At 59.0% G+C, this 13291-nt stretch overlaps 1 protein-coding gene across 3 annotated transcripts in view; it reads right to left on the minus strand.

Annotated features, from left to right (window-relative positions):
• Nucleotides 1-12245, minus strand: part of SPACA7 (sperm acrosome associated 7) — a 14142-nt gene extending 1897 nt beyond the window's left edge. The window contains exons 1-5 of one of the 3 annotated variants that reach the window (XM_027776203.1): nucleotides 6626-7236; nucleotides 5660-5722; nucleotides 3829-3930; nucleotides 2912-3004; nucleotides 274-1372 (exon numbers count right to left, since the gene is read on the minus strand). In XM_027776203.1, the coding sequence (XP_027632004.1) occupies nucleotides 837-1372; nucleotides 2912-3004; nucleotides 3829-3930; nucleotides 5660-5675 (747 nt within the window). In that variant the 5' untranslated portion in view covers nucleotides 5676-5722; nucleotides 6626-7236 and the 3' untranslated portion in view covers nucleotides 274-836. Of the gene's footprint in view, nucleotides 1-273; nucleotides 1373-2911; nucleotides 3005-3828; nucleotides 3931-5659; nucleotides 5723-6625; nucleotides 7237-12037 lie in introns of those variants that run through there. The other 2 variants (XM_027776202.1, XM_006159651.3) reach the window with 2 other exon arrangements.
• Nucleotides 12246-13291: the final 1046 nt, after the last annotated feature.

Below are 13291 nucleotides of genomic sequence, written 5' to 3' on the forward strand. Positions count from 1 at the left end.
GACCATCCATTAGAATAAGACAGGCCTGGGTCCAGGAGGTGGTGCAGTTGTTAAGGCACTGAACTTCTACATGATCTACCACAGTTCGAGTCCCAGATATGGTGGCTTGAAAATCACGCTGGGCACGTGTCCAAAATCCCAAGAGGAGAATGGAAAAGAATGGATTGTAGCGTGGCCATCTTCCCGGGGGGGGGGGGGGAACGGTGATTTCTTTTTTTCTGTCTCTCTGTCTCTGTCTCTCCGGCGAGTGCATATGCACTATAGCAAAAGTCTCTCTCTTAAAAAAAAAAAAAAAAGAATATGACAGGCCCATTAAGAAGCCAAATACAGGGCCAGTCCTTAGCCTGTTAGGTCAAGGTGGCTAGATCCCACATGCTGACTTTGAGGTTTGAGTCCTGGACCCGGTAGCGTGAAAAACACACTGACACATGTGCGTGCATGCCCAAATCCTGAGAGAATGGAGAAAGGATTGTGGTTGGGTCATACCCCACCGGGTGCTTTTTAACACGCACACCCAGCCCCCACCTCTCTTAGGTGAGTGCATGTGCCCGCCAACAAGAACAAACAAAGCGAAATATAAAGTTAGGCCCCAAACAGACAAACGCGAAGCAAAGGAGGCGACACCGCAAGCCCCACATGCTCCCCGTGGTGTGGTGACGGCTCCAGCGGGAAATGCAGCACGGGAGTCTCCACGGCGCCCCCTGCAGTGAGGGCCAGGAGCGCGTCCAGACGCAGTCCAAGAGCCCATCGCCCTCCTTACTGCATGATTCCGAGGCCTGGCTCCCAAGGACTGTGTGAAGTCTCCTCCCATGAACTCAGGGACGTCAGGGTAGAGCTCAGCTTAGTCCTAAGCCATGAGGATGAGAACCCGGATCGCTCTGCTGTGGGAGCAGGGCTGCGTGGACTGCTGGAGCCTGGGTTTCCCGGGGAGGAGACGTGAGGTCTGTGGGCACTTCAGGAAGGACCGACTCCACCCTCAGCACCAGAGCGCCAGGACTGCACCTGCCTGGACAGGGGGTGGAGTGCGGGACCTCTGTCCCTAGACAGAGGGGGTTCCCAGTCTGGTGAGACCATGGGGACCCCTGGGCACCGGGCACTTTGACCTCCACTCCAGCGGTTTCCTGTGGCTCCACAGCTGCATCGGCCTTCCTTGACAGAAGGCTCCATCCAGGACCTGACGGAAGGGCTCCTCCCAGGACCTGGCTGGGCCTTATGGTGGCTGACATATGAGTTAAAGCTCTGACTGTGAAGCACGTGGCAGGGCCTCCACCAGCCCGAGGTTCTGGCCCACCGTGCTGGCTGGACGGTGGAGGGTGTCTTGCCCAGGTGTTTGCCCAGGGGTGCCTGTCACAGTGTCCTAGCAGACCTCTTCCTAGAGGGAAGAAAAAGGAGCCATCAGTGAGGTCCTGGGTGGAGCCTTCAGTCAGGTCCTGGGTGGAGCCTTTGGTCACTTCCAAGGTGGTGTCTTCAGTGAGGTCCTGGGTGGGGTCCTCAGTCAGGTCTTTGGTGGAGGCTTCGTCAGGGTTGTTGTGGCCAAACTGAAGTGCTGAGATTCTCACCTCCATGTCATGCACATTTCCCTAATGGGTCCGTGCTCAGTTTTTCCAGCCGAGAGCTACTAGCCGGGGACCCGATAGCACTGTGCCGGCTCCTTCAGCTGCTCGGAGCCAAACGTGCGCTCAGTTTTGTTAGCCATAAATGTCACTTGCTGGGACTCGGGGTGAACTGGGAGGCCCAGGAGGAGCAGGGCTCTGGGTGGCTGCAGCCTGGCCTCGCTGTTACCTACATGACTGTCCCAAGTACTGCGTCTCAAGGGTAGGCCATGCCATTGCCCTGGGACCACTGCTGGTCTGTTCCCGTGCCCAGGGCCAGCCCAGAACCACAGGCCCGTGGAGTCCTGGCCTCTTATCCAGAAGCTTCTGGTACATGGGCAGATCAACAGGCACCTCGCACCTGCTCACCAGGAACACCTGCAGGGCAGTGGGCCGTGGTGGCTCTGCCTCGCCAGCACAGGTGAGGCGGACTCTGCCCCCCAGAGTGACTGCTGTCTTCAGACTCTGTGTAGCCTCACCTACCATGGGCCTGCCAGCAACAAGACACCAGTCACATCTAATTTATAACCACCTGGTGGGCTGTGTAAGTTGCTGAGTGGGAGAAACCCAGCAGCAGTAGGAGCATTAGTGTTAAATAGAGCTGTATTCATGCTAAAGTCCTGAAAACACCCACTCCAGCCCCTCTGAGCACCAGAGGAGCCCCAGGAGAGGAAGGCGGGGAATGGCTGAAAAGCAGATTCCTGGACGCTGCTCCACGAGGACCTGGTGGGGTCACTGTGGAGAGCTCGGGGGAGGGCATAGGGTTGTGCACTTAACGTGCTCCCCACCCCAAGCCTGTGCACTGCCTGGGCCACATGGGCGAGTCCTGCTCACGGGGCACACAGCCGCCATGCGTGTCTCCAGCCTACTGCGCCCCCTCCTGGTTCTGGTCACCCTCTTGGGATTTAAGTTTCTGGTCCTGGAGGCTTTTGCCCTTTGACCCTCCTTGGCAGCTTCCTGGGGGCACTTGGCCCTCTGCCCCCACCCCCTCCCGGGAAGGAGAGAGACTCAGCCGGAAGGCTGAGGAAGGGCCGGGCATCGGGGCATCTGGGCATCGGGGCATCTGGGCAGCACCCTCCTGTCCCTCTGGTTGCCTACAGCCTGCGAGGTGGCATTTCTAGGGGCTCCCCTGGGTGGGCTACGGAAGAGGGAGGAAGGGCCCCCACTCCCGGAGAGCCTGGGACATCGCCCAACCTGGGAACAGCCCTGCTTGCCCGCCCACGCGCTTTATTCCCCAGGGAGGGGTTTCCACCTGCGTCTGCCTGAGCGCACTCTCCCACCGCGGCCCTGCTCTGGGTGGGGTCCCCTCTTGCATTTACCGTCAAAGGAAAGTCGGTCTGTGCTCCCAGAGGAGAGTTGCTCTTCTTTTTTTCCAGAAGCAGTGTTGTGAAAATTAGTTTTAAAATGGACTTCTTCAGTGAAGAACATGGAAGAAATGGGAGTTTCTTGGTTACACACGTGTAACACACGTGGCCCGGGCTTTATTTTAAATGGGGGATGCTGCTATGGTGTTGAGATCTGAGGCCAGTGTGTGTGGGGAAGCTGACATGCACATGGCTGGCGTCACCCCCTGCCTGAGCCCAGCGGTCAGGGCCTGGGCCAAAGTCGCCGAACGACCCCTGAGCACCGGGATTCCGGTCAGATGCCGCATGCTGAGAAACGCTGCCCTCTCCCGCTTCAAGCGCTTCTCCACACCCGGCCGAGCCGGCCCCCGCAGCTCTCTGGCTCTCTGGCAGCTGTCAGTCAGGTGCCCTGGCAGCTCCGCGCCCCTCAGGTCTGCAGGTGGGACGGTGACACTGCCCTGGGAAGGGTATGGCCCTTGCTTTGGCTCCCCGTGGGCAGTGTGGCCTCGGTCCTCTGTGAGACCTTAGTCTCGCCTGTCAAGTGGGGTGACAGGAACTGGCCCGCCCTCTCTGGAGCCTGAGCCGAGGAGGTGTGTCCGGAGCGTGACAGGCTTGTTACCCCAAGTCCCTGACCTCCCGGTGCCTCATGTTCTGCATGGCTCCCCGCAGGTGTGTGCTCCAACACCCCCCCACCCAGGTCATCTACGGAGGCCAGCAGTCCCTGGGGCCTGAGTGGCTCCTCCGTCCCCAGAAGGCCACAGATTTGGTTTGGACAGCTGTCTGTTTCAATGTCCACTGGCCTCGCCCAGCGACAGCCGGTCTTACAGAAGGCCGAGGCGGCGGGCGAGCCACCGGAGTCCTGGGGCCGCTCGTGCTGCAGGGACGGTACTTGCTTTTTTCCTTCGTCCTCTTTGGTGTAAATCTTGCTAGAGGACTCAGTGTGTCACCCCACGACGATCTATTTGGATCCAAAATCTCCTGGACCAGGATCTCATCTCGGGAAAAGCACACAAGAATTCATTGCAGCCGGAGGCCCGGGTGGCCCCTGGGCTCCGTCTACCCGCGGCAGTCTGGGAACACGGCGGACGGAACACGGAAGCCAGGAACTTGACGGATGTAGGGCACTTGACTTGCTGCAGAGCCTCGTCTGCCCCTGAACTGTTTCCCTGGTCCGAGACCGCCTGTGCACCCCAACGTGACCACCACCCACAGCGGCCTGGCGCGGGGAGCAGGCGTCCCCGTCCTGTCCTGGCTCGCTCTGTCCTCCCACGTGGGGGTGAGTCTGTCCCAACCTCTGCTCTGACACACACTGTGGTGTCTCTGTGAGCTCCCCGAGGAGGTTCTGTTTGTTTATTCAAAACCATTTACAGAGCGCGTGTGCACTCACCAAAGAGAGACAGAGAGGGAGAGGGGAGAGACCCCCCTGCATGGTCACACCTTCATCCCTCCCCTTCCATCTCTCTCTGCTTTCAGGACTTTGGGCACACACATACTCACGCACACATGCACACACATGCACACACACGTGGCTTTCAAGCTGCTGGGTCCAGGATTCAAACTGTGCAGTCGGCCATGTGGGGTCTGCTGCCTTAACTACCAGGCCACGGAGCTGGCCAAGGAGGCTTTTAATGTGAGTCCAACCACCCCAGGCCGTCACAGCTCTGCTCCGCTGGTCTGACCTCGGACACGCTTCCTCATGTCTCTGACAGCCAGTTGCCCACCCGAGAAGGGGCGTCTGTCTGTCTCATGGCTCTCACGAGGCTCAGGCCCAGCCGTGTTGCAGAAAGCACTCCACGAGGCAGGAACTCAGCAGACAGACGGCCCACGCAGATCCATGGCTCTTAGCACAGTTGGCCCCAGCAGGCCGCAGGCCCAGTGGGGACCTAGGACCCTTGTCGGCACGTGGCTGGTGCCACCTGAAATGTGCTGAAGCGTGATGTTCACACCAGGTTTCAGACTCGGTGACATAAAGATGAAAAGTGCACGAGGCCAGCAGCTGGCATAGGGGTTAAGGCGCTGGACTCCCACATGGCCAACCAGGGTTTGAGTCCCAGACCTGGAAGCATGTTTTCTGACTTTCCTTGTCTCTCTTTGGAGAATTAAATAATCATAATAATAATAATTAATAATGATGATGATGACAGGAAGGCCCATGAGTGACTGGGGACTGACCGTGCTGCGGCGAGCGCTATCTTAGCACGTGCTGCCACAGGGACTGTCCGCTCCCTTCTGGACGGCCGCGGGAAGTGGAGGCACCTCTGCACCCCTACCGCACTTCTGCCTGGGGTGAGGCCAGTGTCTCCCCAGGGACTGTATCTGCCTGTGCTCACAGCGGGACAGGGCAGGGGAGGACGAGGCTCACCCCGGCCCCTCCGGTGTGCATGGATGGGCCGGCATCTGGTTGAACACACACGCAGACAGGAGGCCTGGCGGGCTCGGTTCTGGGCGTTTCTAGCAGGCTCCCAGGAGGTACAGATGCGCTGCCCCGTCCTCCCTCTGAGGAGCATGGCTCCTTGGCATTTTAGGTCCAATTGTCTCAATTCTATGTCTTCCTCGTCATCACGGGAGTGTGACTCTGAGGTGCGGGCACTGATGCCAGGGCCGTGGGAGCTCAAACCAAACCACTCCCCACGGTGGCAGCTGGAACCCAGCTGTTAGGGAAACACCCACTGAGGACCCTAACCCTCCGGGTTTGGAGCAGATGTTTGAGGTGGGGGTCCTTACCGAATGTGGTGGCCATGTTGTCATCCAGATGGCTCAAGCTCGACAGCGACTCGCCGCTCGGACCTGAGTGGGTGGGGGATAGCAGTCCTGCAATTTAACAACGCTCACACCTTCCTTGGATTTAAGCCCACCTCTTCAGCAGGTGCAGGTTTGAGACATGTCTGCAGGGAGGAGCCCTGTGCCCCCGTGAGCGCTGGCCCAGGAGGGGTCTCTGGGAGCCGGGTTCTCATCTAGGAGACGGGAAGGTGCCGTAGGTCTGGCTGTGTGGGGCCCTTCTGCGCCCAGGCCGTGAGGGAGCAGGGAATACGTGGTGCTGCACCTTCAGGGGCCACCCTGCAGGCTAGACAGCGGGGAACGCGCCTTCAGTTCTCCGCCCTCACACGAGTCCTGCGGAAACCTTCCCCTGACGGATGGCTCCTGCTTAACCTTCCGAGTCTACAGAATCCGGCTGTGGAGACGGGGAGGGGAGACGCCAGCAGCCCCCGTGGGACTCCTAGAAGACTTTGCCACGCAAGCTCTGTAAAACCGCACCAGGCCCACGGATTGTCCTGGCTGACTGCGCGGCTTCTGTCCTGGGTCATGCCCGCTTATCTGTAAGCTCCTCGCAGAGAGGGTAGCCGGTCTTTTGCCTCACCTGCATACCTGGAAGGGAACCGGCCCTGCCTCCGAGCTGTCACAGCTCTGACCCCGCCCGCCCGTGGAGCTGCTCAGCACTGGCCTGTCCCTTCGTCCCTTCCCGAGATAAGCCGGTGTCTCGTCGGACTGGCTGCTCTCACCCCGATGCTGGCCTCATGAATACGTTCCCTTCTTAGTAAGTGTGGTCTCTTTGTAGCAGGTGGCACAGCCTGGTCTGGGCCCCCGAGAGCGCATCCCCTTGCCACTCTCCTTCTCTCTGTCCCCCTGCCCCCGCCCCTTGTTCGTGGAAGAAAAAAACTAACTACAAACACACACACACTACACCGTTACCTCCTCGTGAGCTGTTGGAATGACCAGCGTGGAGGCCACTGGGCTGGAAAGGCCAGTGGCACCTGGGGCTCCTACCCAAGCAGCCAGAGCCCAGGTCAGTGTGGACAAGGAAGGAAATGCAGCCCTGCCAGTCTGGCCCACCAGGTTCTGCTCAGGCGGCTTCCCGCTTCAACAGGCAAATGCGTTCATCGTCTTCCGAGGACACCTGAGCGTGGGTCCCCTCACACCCATGTGGCGGGTTGGAGCTGCGCCCCGGGTCTTGGGGCTGCCCGAGCCGGGAGCTGCCCTGTGCTAACAGTCCGCCAGCACTTCAACACCAGTGCACGTTCAGTGGGAAGGTTCCTGCAACGAGGCGTCTGCCCTTGGAGAGGGCGGGAGAGCCCACTTCCTTCAAGGCCCAGTCCTGGGAGGTGGGGGCCCGGAGAGCCCGGCCACCCCTGCACCAGCAGAGCAGGGCCGGCTGGTCCCATCCACAGACAGGATGCGGGGTCCTGTGGGTGAATGGACGTCCAGGGCATCAGCTGTACCCAGGACCCTGGCCTCTGGTCTGCAGCCCCATGGCCTCATGGGCGGGACCAGAGTGACAGGATGTGGTTCCCCCTGCTCTCTGCGACCACACCCACCACCGGGCCCTCCCTCTGACGTTTATGTCACGCTCTAGTAGAGGCCCCCGGCCTCCGACTTCTTGCTTGAGGTCAAGGCCGGCCTTTTCCTGCAGCCCCCAGGTCGTGGGCAGCCCCAAGGACACGCCAGCATGGCCGCCACCCTTCTCTGAGCTGCACGGTGACAGTGACTGCGGTGTCTGAGACTCGGGTCCCCACACTGAGCCAGTGAGGAAGCTGGTTTCCAGGTGTTTCCACGGCAGACAGTCTGCACAGCCCGCGCGGGGCGCATGTAGGAAGGTCCGGGAGGGCTCCCAGTCGCTTCCCGGCCCTGACCTGGGTGAAGGGCTTCCGGCGCAGTCCCCGGACCAGATGGTAACGGGGCCAAGAGCCCACGCTTTGGGGAGGGTTTACTGAAGGAGAGGGAAGGAAATACAGAACAGCTAAGAAGGGAGGGGTCCAAGAAAACCCGGGCGACACCCCAGAGCTTAAATGTCGTTGCCAGGTGCCCGCTTAACATATCCTCCCGCCCCCACCGAAGCCTCGGGCCTAGGGCGCAGGGGCCGGGACAGTCCCGCCTCCTACATGCTGGCCTCCACGGAGGCTCCCGGCCCAGCTCTGAGGTTTCGCTCTGGGTCATTTGGGGAACACAGACTGCACCATGCCCCCACCGGCCAGCGGCCACCCTCCTTGCTGCCTCTGGGCCAGTGCCTCTATACCCTGGAGTCATGCCACGCGCTCGGGTCAAAGGGCAGAAGTACCCACTGGAGCAAGAGGGCCAGAGCGGAGGAAGGAAGCCCCAAGGTTGCCCTAGGAAAGCGATGAAAGAAAACTAAGAACTGTTTGCTCGTTGGCCTTTCAAACTGGGGAAGTGCAGATCGCTTTGTTAGAGTGGCGGAAGTCACAGACGCCCAGAGTAAGCGGCTGGAGGTGTCCATGCACTTCCCGGACGAGGCAGGGGCAGACGCGGCGTGGCACCGGTGGAAGGGTGGGGCTAGAGCTCTTAAAGGAAAGGGAGACCAGCAGATGGTGTAACGGATGGGTCACTGAGCCCCATAGCTGACTACGGTTGGAGTCCCGGACCCGGAGGCTTGAAACTCACACCAGGCGCGTGTGTGTGCATGCGCAAAATCCTGAGAGGAGAATGGAGGAGAAGGGTTTGCGGAGTGGCCATGCCCTGAGGTGATTCCTCGCTTTCTGTCTCTTCAGTGAGTGCACATGCCTTACAGCAAAAATCTCTCAAAAAAAAGGAAAGGGCTTCACAGCGGGTGATTAAAGTGGTCCTGAGACAGCAGCTGGGTGTCTTTCGTAACATCCAGGCTGCTCAGTTGTCATCTCTGGGGGAGTCAGCCCTCTGCGAATCGATCAAGCTGCCCCCTTCCTTCCCTTCTTCCGGGTGCAAACCCTCCTCTGACCCCAGGGAGCTGCCACAGGGCATGTGCCCTCCACCAGGACCGCCTGGGCCTGGTCTGACCTGGAGAACGTCTCCAGCCTTGCCGAGGGCACTCAGGGTTGCCAAGACCGGGCCTCCCCTCTAGCAGAGCCCGAGGGGAGAGGCCAACATCCAGGGACGATCCCTGAAAAGAAAATGCCCGAGCCCGTGGGGAACCTTGGCCGTCCCTCCCAGGAAGACGCTCAGACATCGGGGTGCTGCTCACACCCTTTCAGGCCCGTTTTTGTTTGCTTTTGCTAGAGAGCACCTGCACTGCCAGAAAGAGACAGGAAGGCGGAGGGAGAGGGAGCCGTAAGAGCACCCCAGGGGCAGGTTCACACTGCAACCCCCATTTCTCCCCCATCTCTCCCCCCATCGCTCTCCCCCTCGTCTCCCCCCATTGCTCTCCTCTCTCCCCCATCGCTCTCCCCCTTGTCTCTCTCCCTTGTCTTTCCCTCATTTCTCCCCCGTCCCTCCCATCTCTCCCCTTCGTCTCTCCCCATCTCACCCTCCAATCGCTCCCCCCTTGTCTTTCCCCCTCATCTCTCCCCCTCGCTCCCCCGTCTCTCTCCCTGTCTCTCTCTCCTATCTTTCCCCCATCTCTTCACCCCTTTTCTCTCCCCATCTCTCCCCCCATCTCTGCCCCCTTGTCTCTCCCCTCATCTCTCACCCCTCGTCTCCTCCATCTCTCTCCCCATCTCTCCCTCATCTCTCACCTCCCTCATCTCTCTCCCCTCATCTCTCCCCTCATCACTCCTCCATCTCCATCCCCCATCTCTCCGGCCCTCATCTCTCCTTCATCTCTCCCTCCCCATCTCTCCCTCCTTTGGGGATTTTGGGTATACATGCCTGTTCCTCAAGCTGTGGGGATGGAACTCCAGTGGGGCTGGCCACGTGGGGTCCGACCTCCACAACCACAGGCTGCAGAGCGGCCCCAGGTCCTGTTTTAACTCCTGGATGAGGAAGCCAGGTCTCGTGTTCCTACAGCAGCTTGTAGGTGGTCACACAGACGTGACAGGAAGTCCTGCGATGCCCACGGCATGGCATGACACTGAGTCCCTAGTTGTCGGGTTCACCAGACCCTGGCCCAGAGGGAGGCTCCTCTCCTGTCGCACTTAGCTGTAAGTGAGGGGCCTGGAGGCTCTTCCCTCCCGCTCGGCACATCTGCTGGGTGCTGGGCGCCGCCTTCCCCTCGCAGGCTACCCTGGCATGGACGGCCACCTGTGCACTCACCCCTTTCCCCACTGGGCCACGACGTCCCTGTCCCTCGCAGGCGCAAGTGGGACCCGAGCAGAGCCAGCTGCAGGGACAGTCCTCCTGGCTGGACACCCACGACAAGACCCCACAGCAAGGTAACCCTGACCCCAGCCCTGGTGCGGCCCGCAAGGTGCCACCCAGGCCGCTCCAGTGTGCTGTCCGTGTGAGAGAGCGTCTCTTTTACACACTTCTCTCACGTGGTGACTGCGCTCCCGTCTCAGGGCAGGTCTCTAACTTAGCCATCTGTGCCCAGGCACCGCGGGCTTTTCAAAAAGCTCCTCAGCTCCCCACCTGATGAGAAAGTGACAGCTCGCCGGAGCCTCAGGGTGAGCCCCTCAGCAGACGCACATGGGTGACCCCCAGAGGTGGCCTGTCTGCGTGGGGAGAGCTGCCCAGGAGTGAGCAAACCAGAGGCCAGTGTGAGGACGCAGGCCCTGTGCCTGATCCGAACCCTCTACACCAGCGCCTCCAGACCGCTTCCCTTCAAAACCAACTTCCTCCAGAGACACGAGTTGGTGACGAGGGCTCCTGTCACAGGCTGTGAGGCCCCGGTGGCCCCGTCTCCCGTAGACCAGCCCCAGGCCTAGCAGGGTGTCCCCCCCCCACCACCACCCGTTTAGCTGTGGCCGGAGCGGACAGCACACCGGGAGGCACCTGCTCCAGGAGGGGTGGGGGTGCAGGCAGCTGGGGAGAGCCGGGAGGGCGCGGGACGGGGCCGCCCCTGCCTGGAGCCTAGCCTTGGTTCGCCTGAGGACAGTGGGCCGCTCCCTAGGGAAAAGAAAGGGGGGTTGGGGTGGCCCCACCCGGTTTCTATCCTCTCCAGGATCTGAGCTGTTACCCTTGTTCATCAAAAATACGTGTCAAAACAAAAGCAACAGGAGCCAAAGGCACACGGGGACGCGCTTGGGTCCTGGCTGAAACGAACTGCGAGAGCTCCTTCCGAGGCAGTGGGAGAGGCTGACTCTCGGGCAGTGGTAGCTGCTACGGGGGAGTCTTGTTCATTCTTTAGTGGGCGTATGACATTCAGGACAGGGAGAAATCAAACTTTCATCTGTTAGCAAGGAAACATTCCGCATGCAGTGCTGGGGTGTCTGCGACAGAAGTGCGACACTCCCCGCGTGCAGTGTGTCTACGGCAAAGCAAGATGGTGAGATGTGGGCAACGTTTGCAGCTGGAGGTGAGTCCACGGAGGTTCGTGGTTCTCTCTCTACTTTTGGATAAAAGTTCCATGAGTTGGGACCAGCAGTTAGCATAATGGCTACATTGCTAGACTCCCATCTAGTCAACTGGGATTCGAGTACAGGACCCGGTGGCTTAAACTCATGCCAGGCGCGTGTGCATGCGTGCCCAAGATCCTGAGAGGAGAACGGAGGAGAAGGGATTGCGGCGTGGTCATTCCCTCTGGGGGGTGATTTCTTGCTTTCTGTCTCTCTGTCTCTCTCTTGTCTTTCTGGCAAGCGCATGTGCCCTATAGCAAAAAAACAAAAACAAAAACAAAACCTCTCCAAAAAAAAAAAGTTCCATGAGTTAATAAAGTATGTAATGTTTACAACCCCCGTGGAGTTCTAGAATTTAAAAGAGCTTCAAAGACAGAAAACCTTTTTACCTGGCTGCATTCCATGAGAAAGAAATGCCCAGGACCCATCTGGGTGGGTAGGGACAGCGTCTAGTTCCTGCGTGTAAGACGACACCTGGGACTGGTACCTAACAAAGGGCCGAGTTTACTTCTCAGTCTGGAGGCTGGGAAGTCCAAGGCCAGGTGCCAGCAGGGTTGGTGTCTGGTGAGGGCTGCTCTCTGCTTCCAAGTCCTGCCTGTGCCTTGTCGCTGTGTCCCCTCGGGGGGACTGCTTCATCCTCGTCCTCATGAATTGGGAGGAAGAGCACCAGAGCCGAACGCTGCATGGCCTTCTCTGTTAAGGCTTAATCCCTTCCAGAGAGAGAGCCCCTCCTGGCTTACTCTCTGCACAAGGGCCCCACCTCTTAATGCTGTCAGCTTAACACCTGGAGTTTGGAAGGGACTTGTCCAAACCATAGAAGTGACCCATGGGAGGGCAAGGCTGCCATCCATGAGATTCGGGCTTATGGCTTTTTATCTGCCAAACAATCTACATGGAACTCTACCTGAATTTATTCTCATTGGCCAGGGCTCAGCTTCTTGCCAACAGCACATCAGGAGGACGAGGAAGAGGGTCCCCAGCAGGATGAGGGAGGGGGTCCCCACTTCTCTGTTTGCTGCCATGTCCCCTCTGGCTGAGGGAGAAGACGCTCCTCCGCTGGTCTCCAGGGTACTGTGGAACGTCAGGACCCTGTGACATCACCATCAGGAGGTGAGAGGGGAGCGTCTGGGAAGAAGGCCGAGGCTGGGGGTCTGAAGGTACGCGGTCTTCTGCTCTCCCCGTGCCAGCTCAGCATGGCTCAGCCCCGACGTCCCCGAGGTGAGGGAGTCTGAGTAGCATTAGTCAGGGCTCATGTGAATGTGGCGGAAACCCAACAACGCCTGCTCGGGTGGAAGGACAGGCACTGGGAGGTTGCCGGAGAAGTCACTGCGTCCCACAAGTCCGGAACTGCCAGGCCCAGAGGGTCTTTGAGGAACAGGGGACAGATGACCTCAGGTCTCAGCCTCTCCTTACTTCTCAGTGTCAGCCCCAATCTCTCCCTCGCGGTTAGATTTCCATCCCGAGGTGGGGAACGTAGCTGCATTCCCTGTGGTCATCCCCCAGCTCCTTCCATGAAGTGTCCGAGCTCCCTCTGTCACCATCGGGAAAACCCACAGAGCCACTAGGGTGGCTCACCTGGACCCCACCCTACCTAGGACCAGAGCTCGAGAGCACGCACAGCTCAGGGTGCAGTAGCTGGTCTAGCCCAACCGGGGTGGGGCCTCAGGTGGGAAGACCTCGTCTCAGCCCAGTGGCCGAGAGGGGCCAGGAAGTGTCATGGACATACGAGACCAGCAGTGTCCTCTGAGACCCAGAAAGGACCCTGGGGAGGCCTGGCCCACCAGACACCTTTGGCTCTTTAATTTTTGTTGATATGGGTACCTGAAAGCATTTTCATACTTGAAATATCCTTTTTCACCTCTAATTTTTTGTTTGACTCAGTTAGCTGGATTTTAAAAAATAATTATTTATTTAATTTGATTTATTCATTCATTTATTTTAATTTGGCCAGAGAGAGACACAGAGAAAGAGAGAGAGGGAAAATGAGAAAGGAAGCCACCAGGTCAGGGGCTTGAACTGTGGTCAGCCATGTGGGAGTGTCCAGCACCTTAACCACCACTCCACCTGCTGGTCCCATAGCTGGATTTTATTATAAAATTTTTATTTCCCTTAAAATGAGCTCATGGACTTTATGTTTGAGAATTTAGGTCTGTTAACT

This window comes from Tupaia chinensis, unplaced genomic scaffold (genome assembly GCF_000334495.1).
Source record: "Tupaia chinensis unplaced genomic scaffold, TupChi_1.0 Scaffold000644_1, whole genome shotgun sequence".
In the NCBI taxonomy this organism is placed as follows: Eukaryota; Metazoa; Chordata; class Mammalia; order Scandentia; family Tupaiidae; genus Tupaia; species Tupaia belangeri.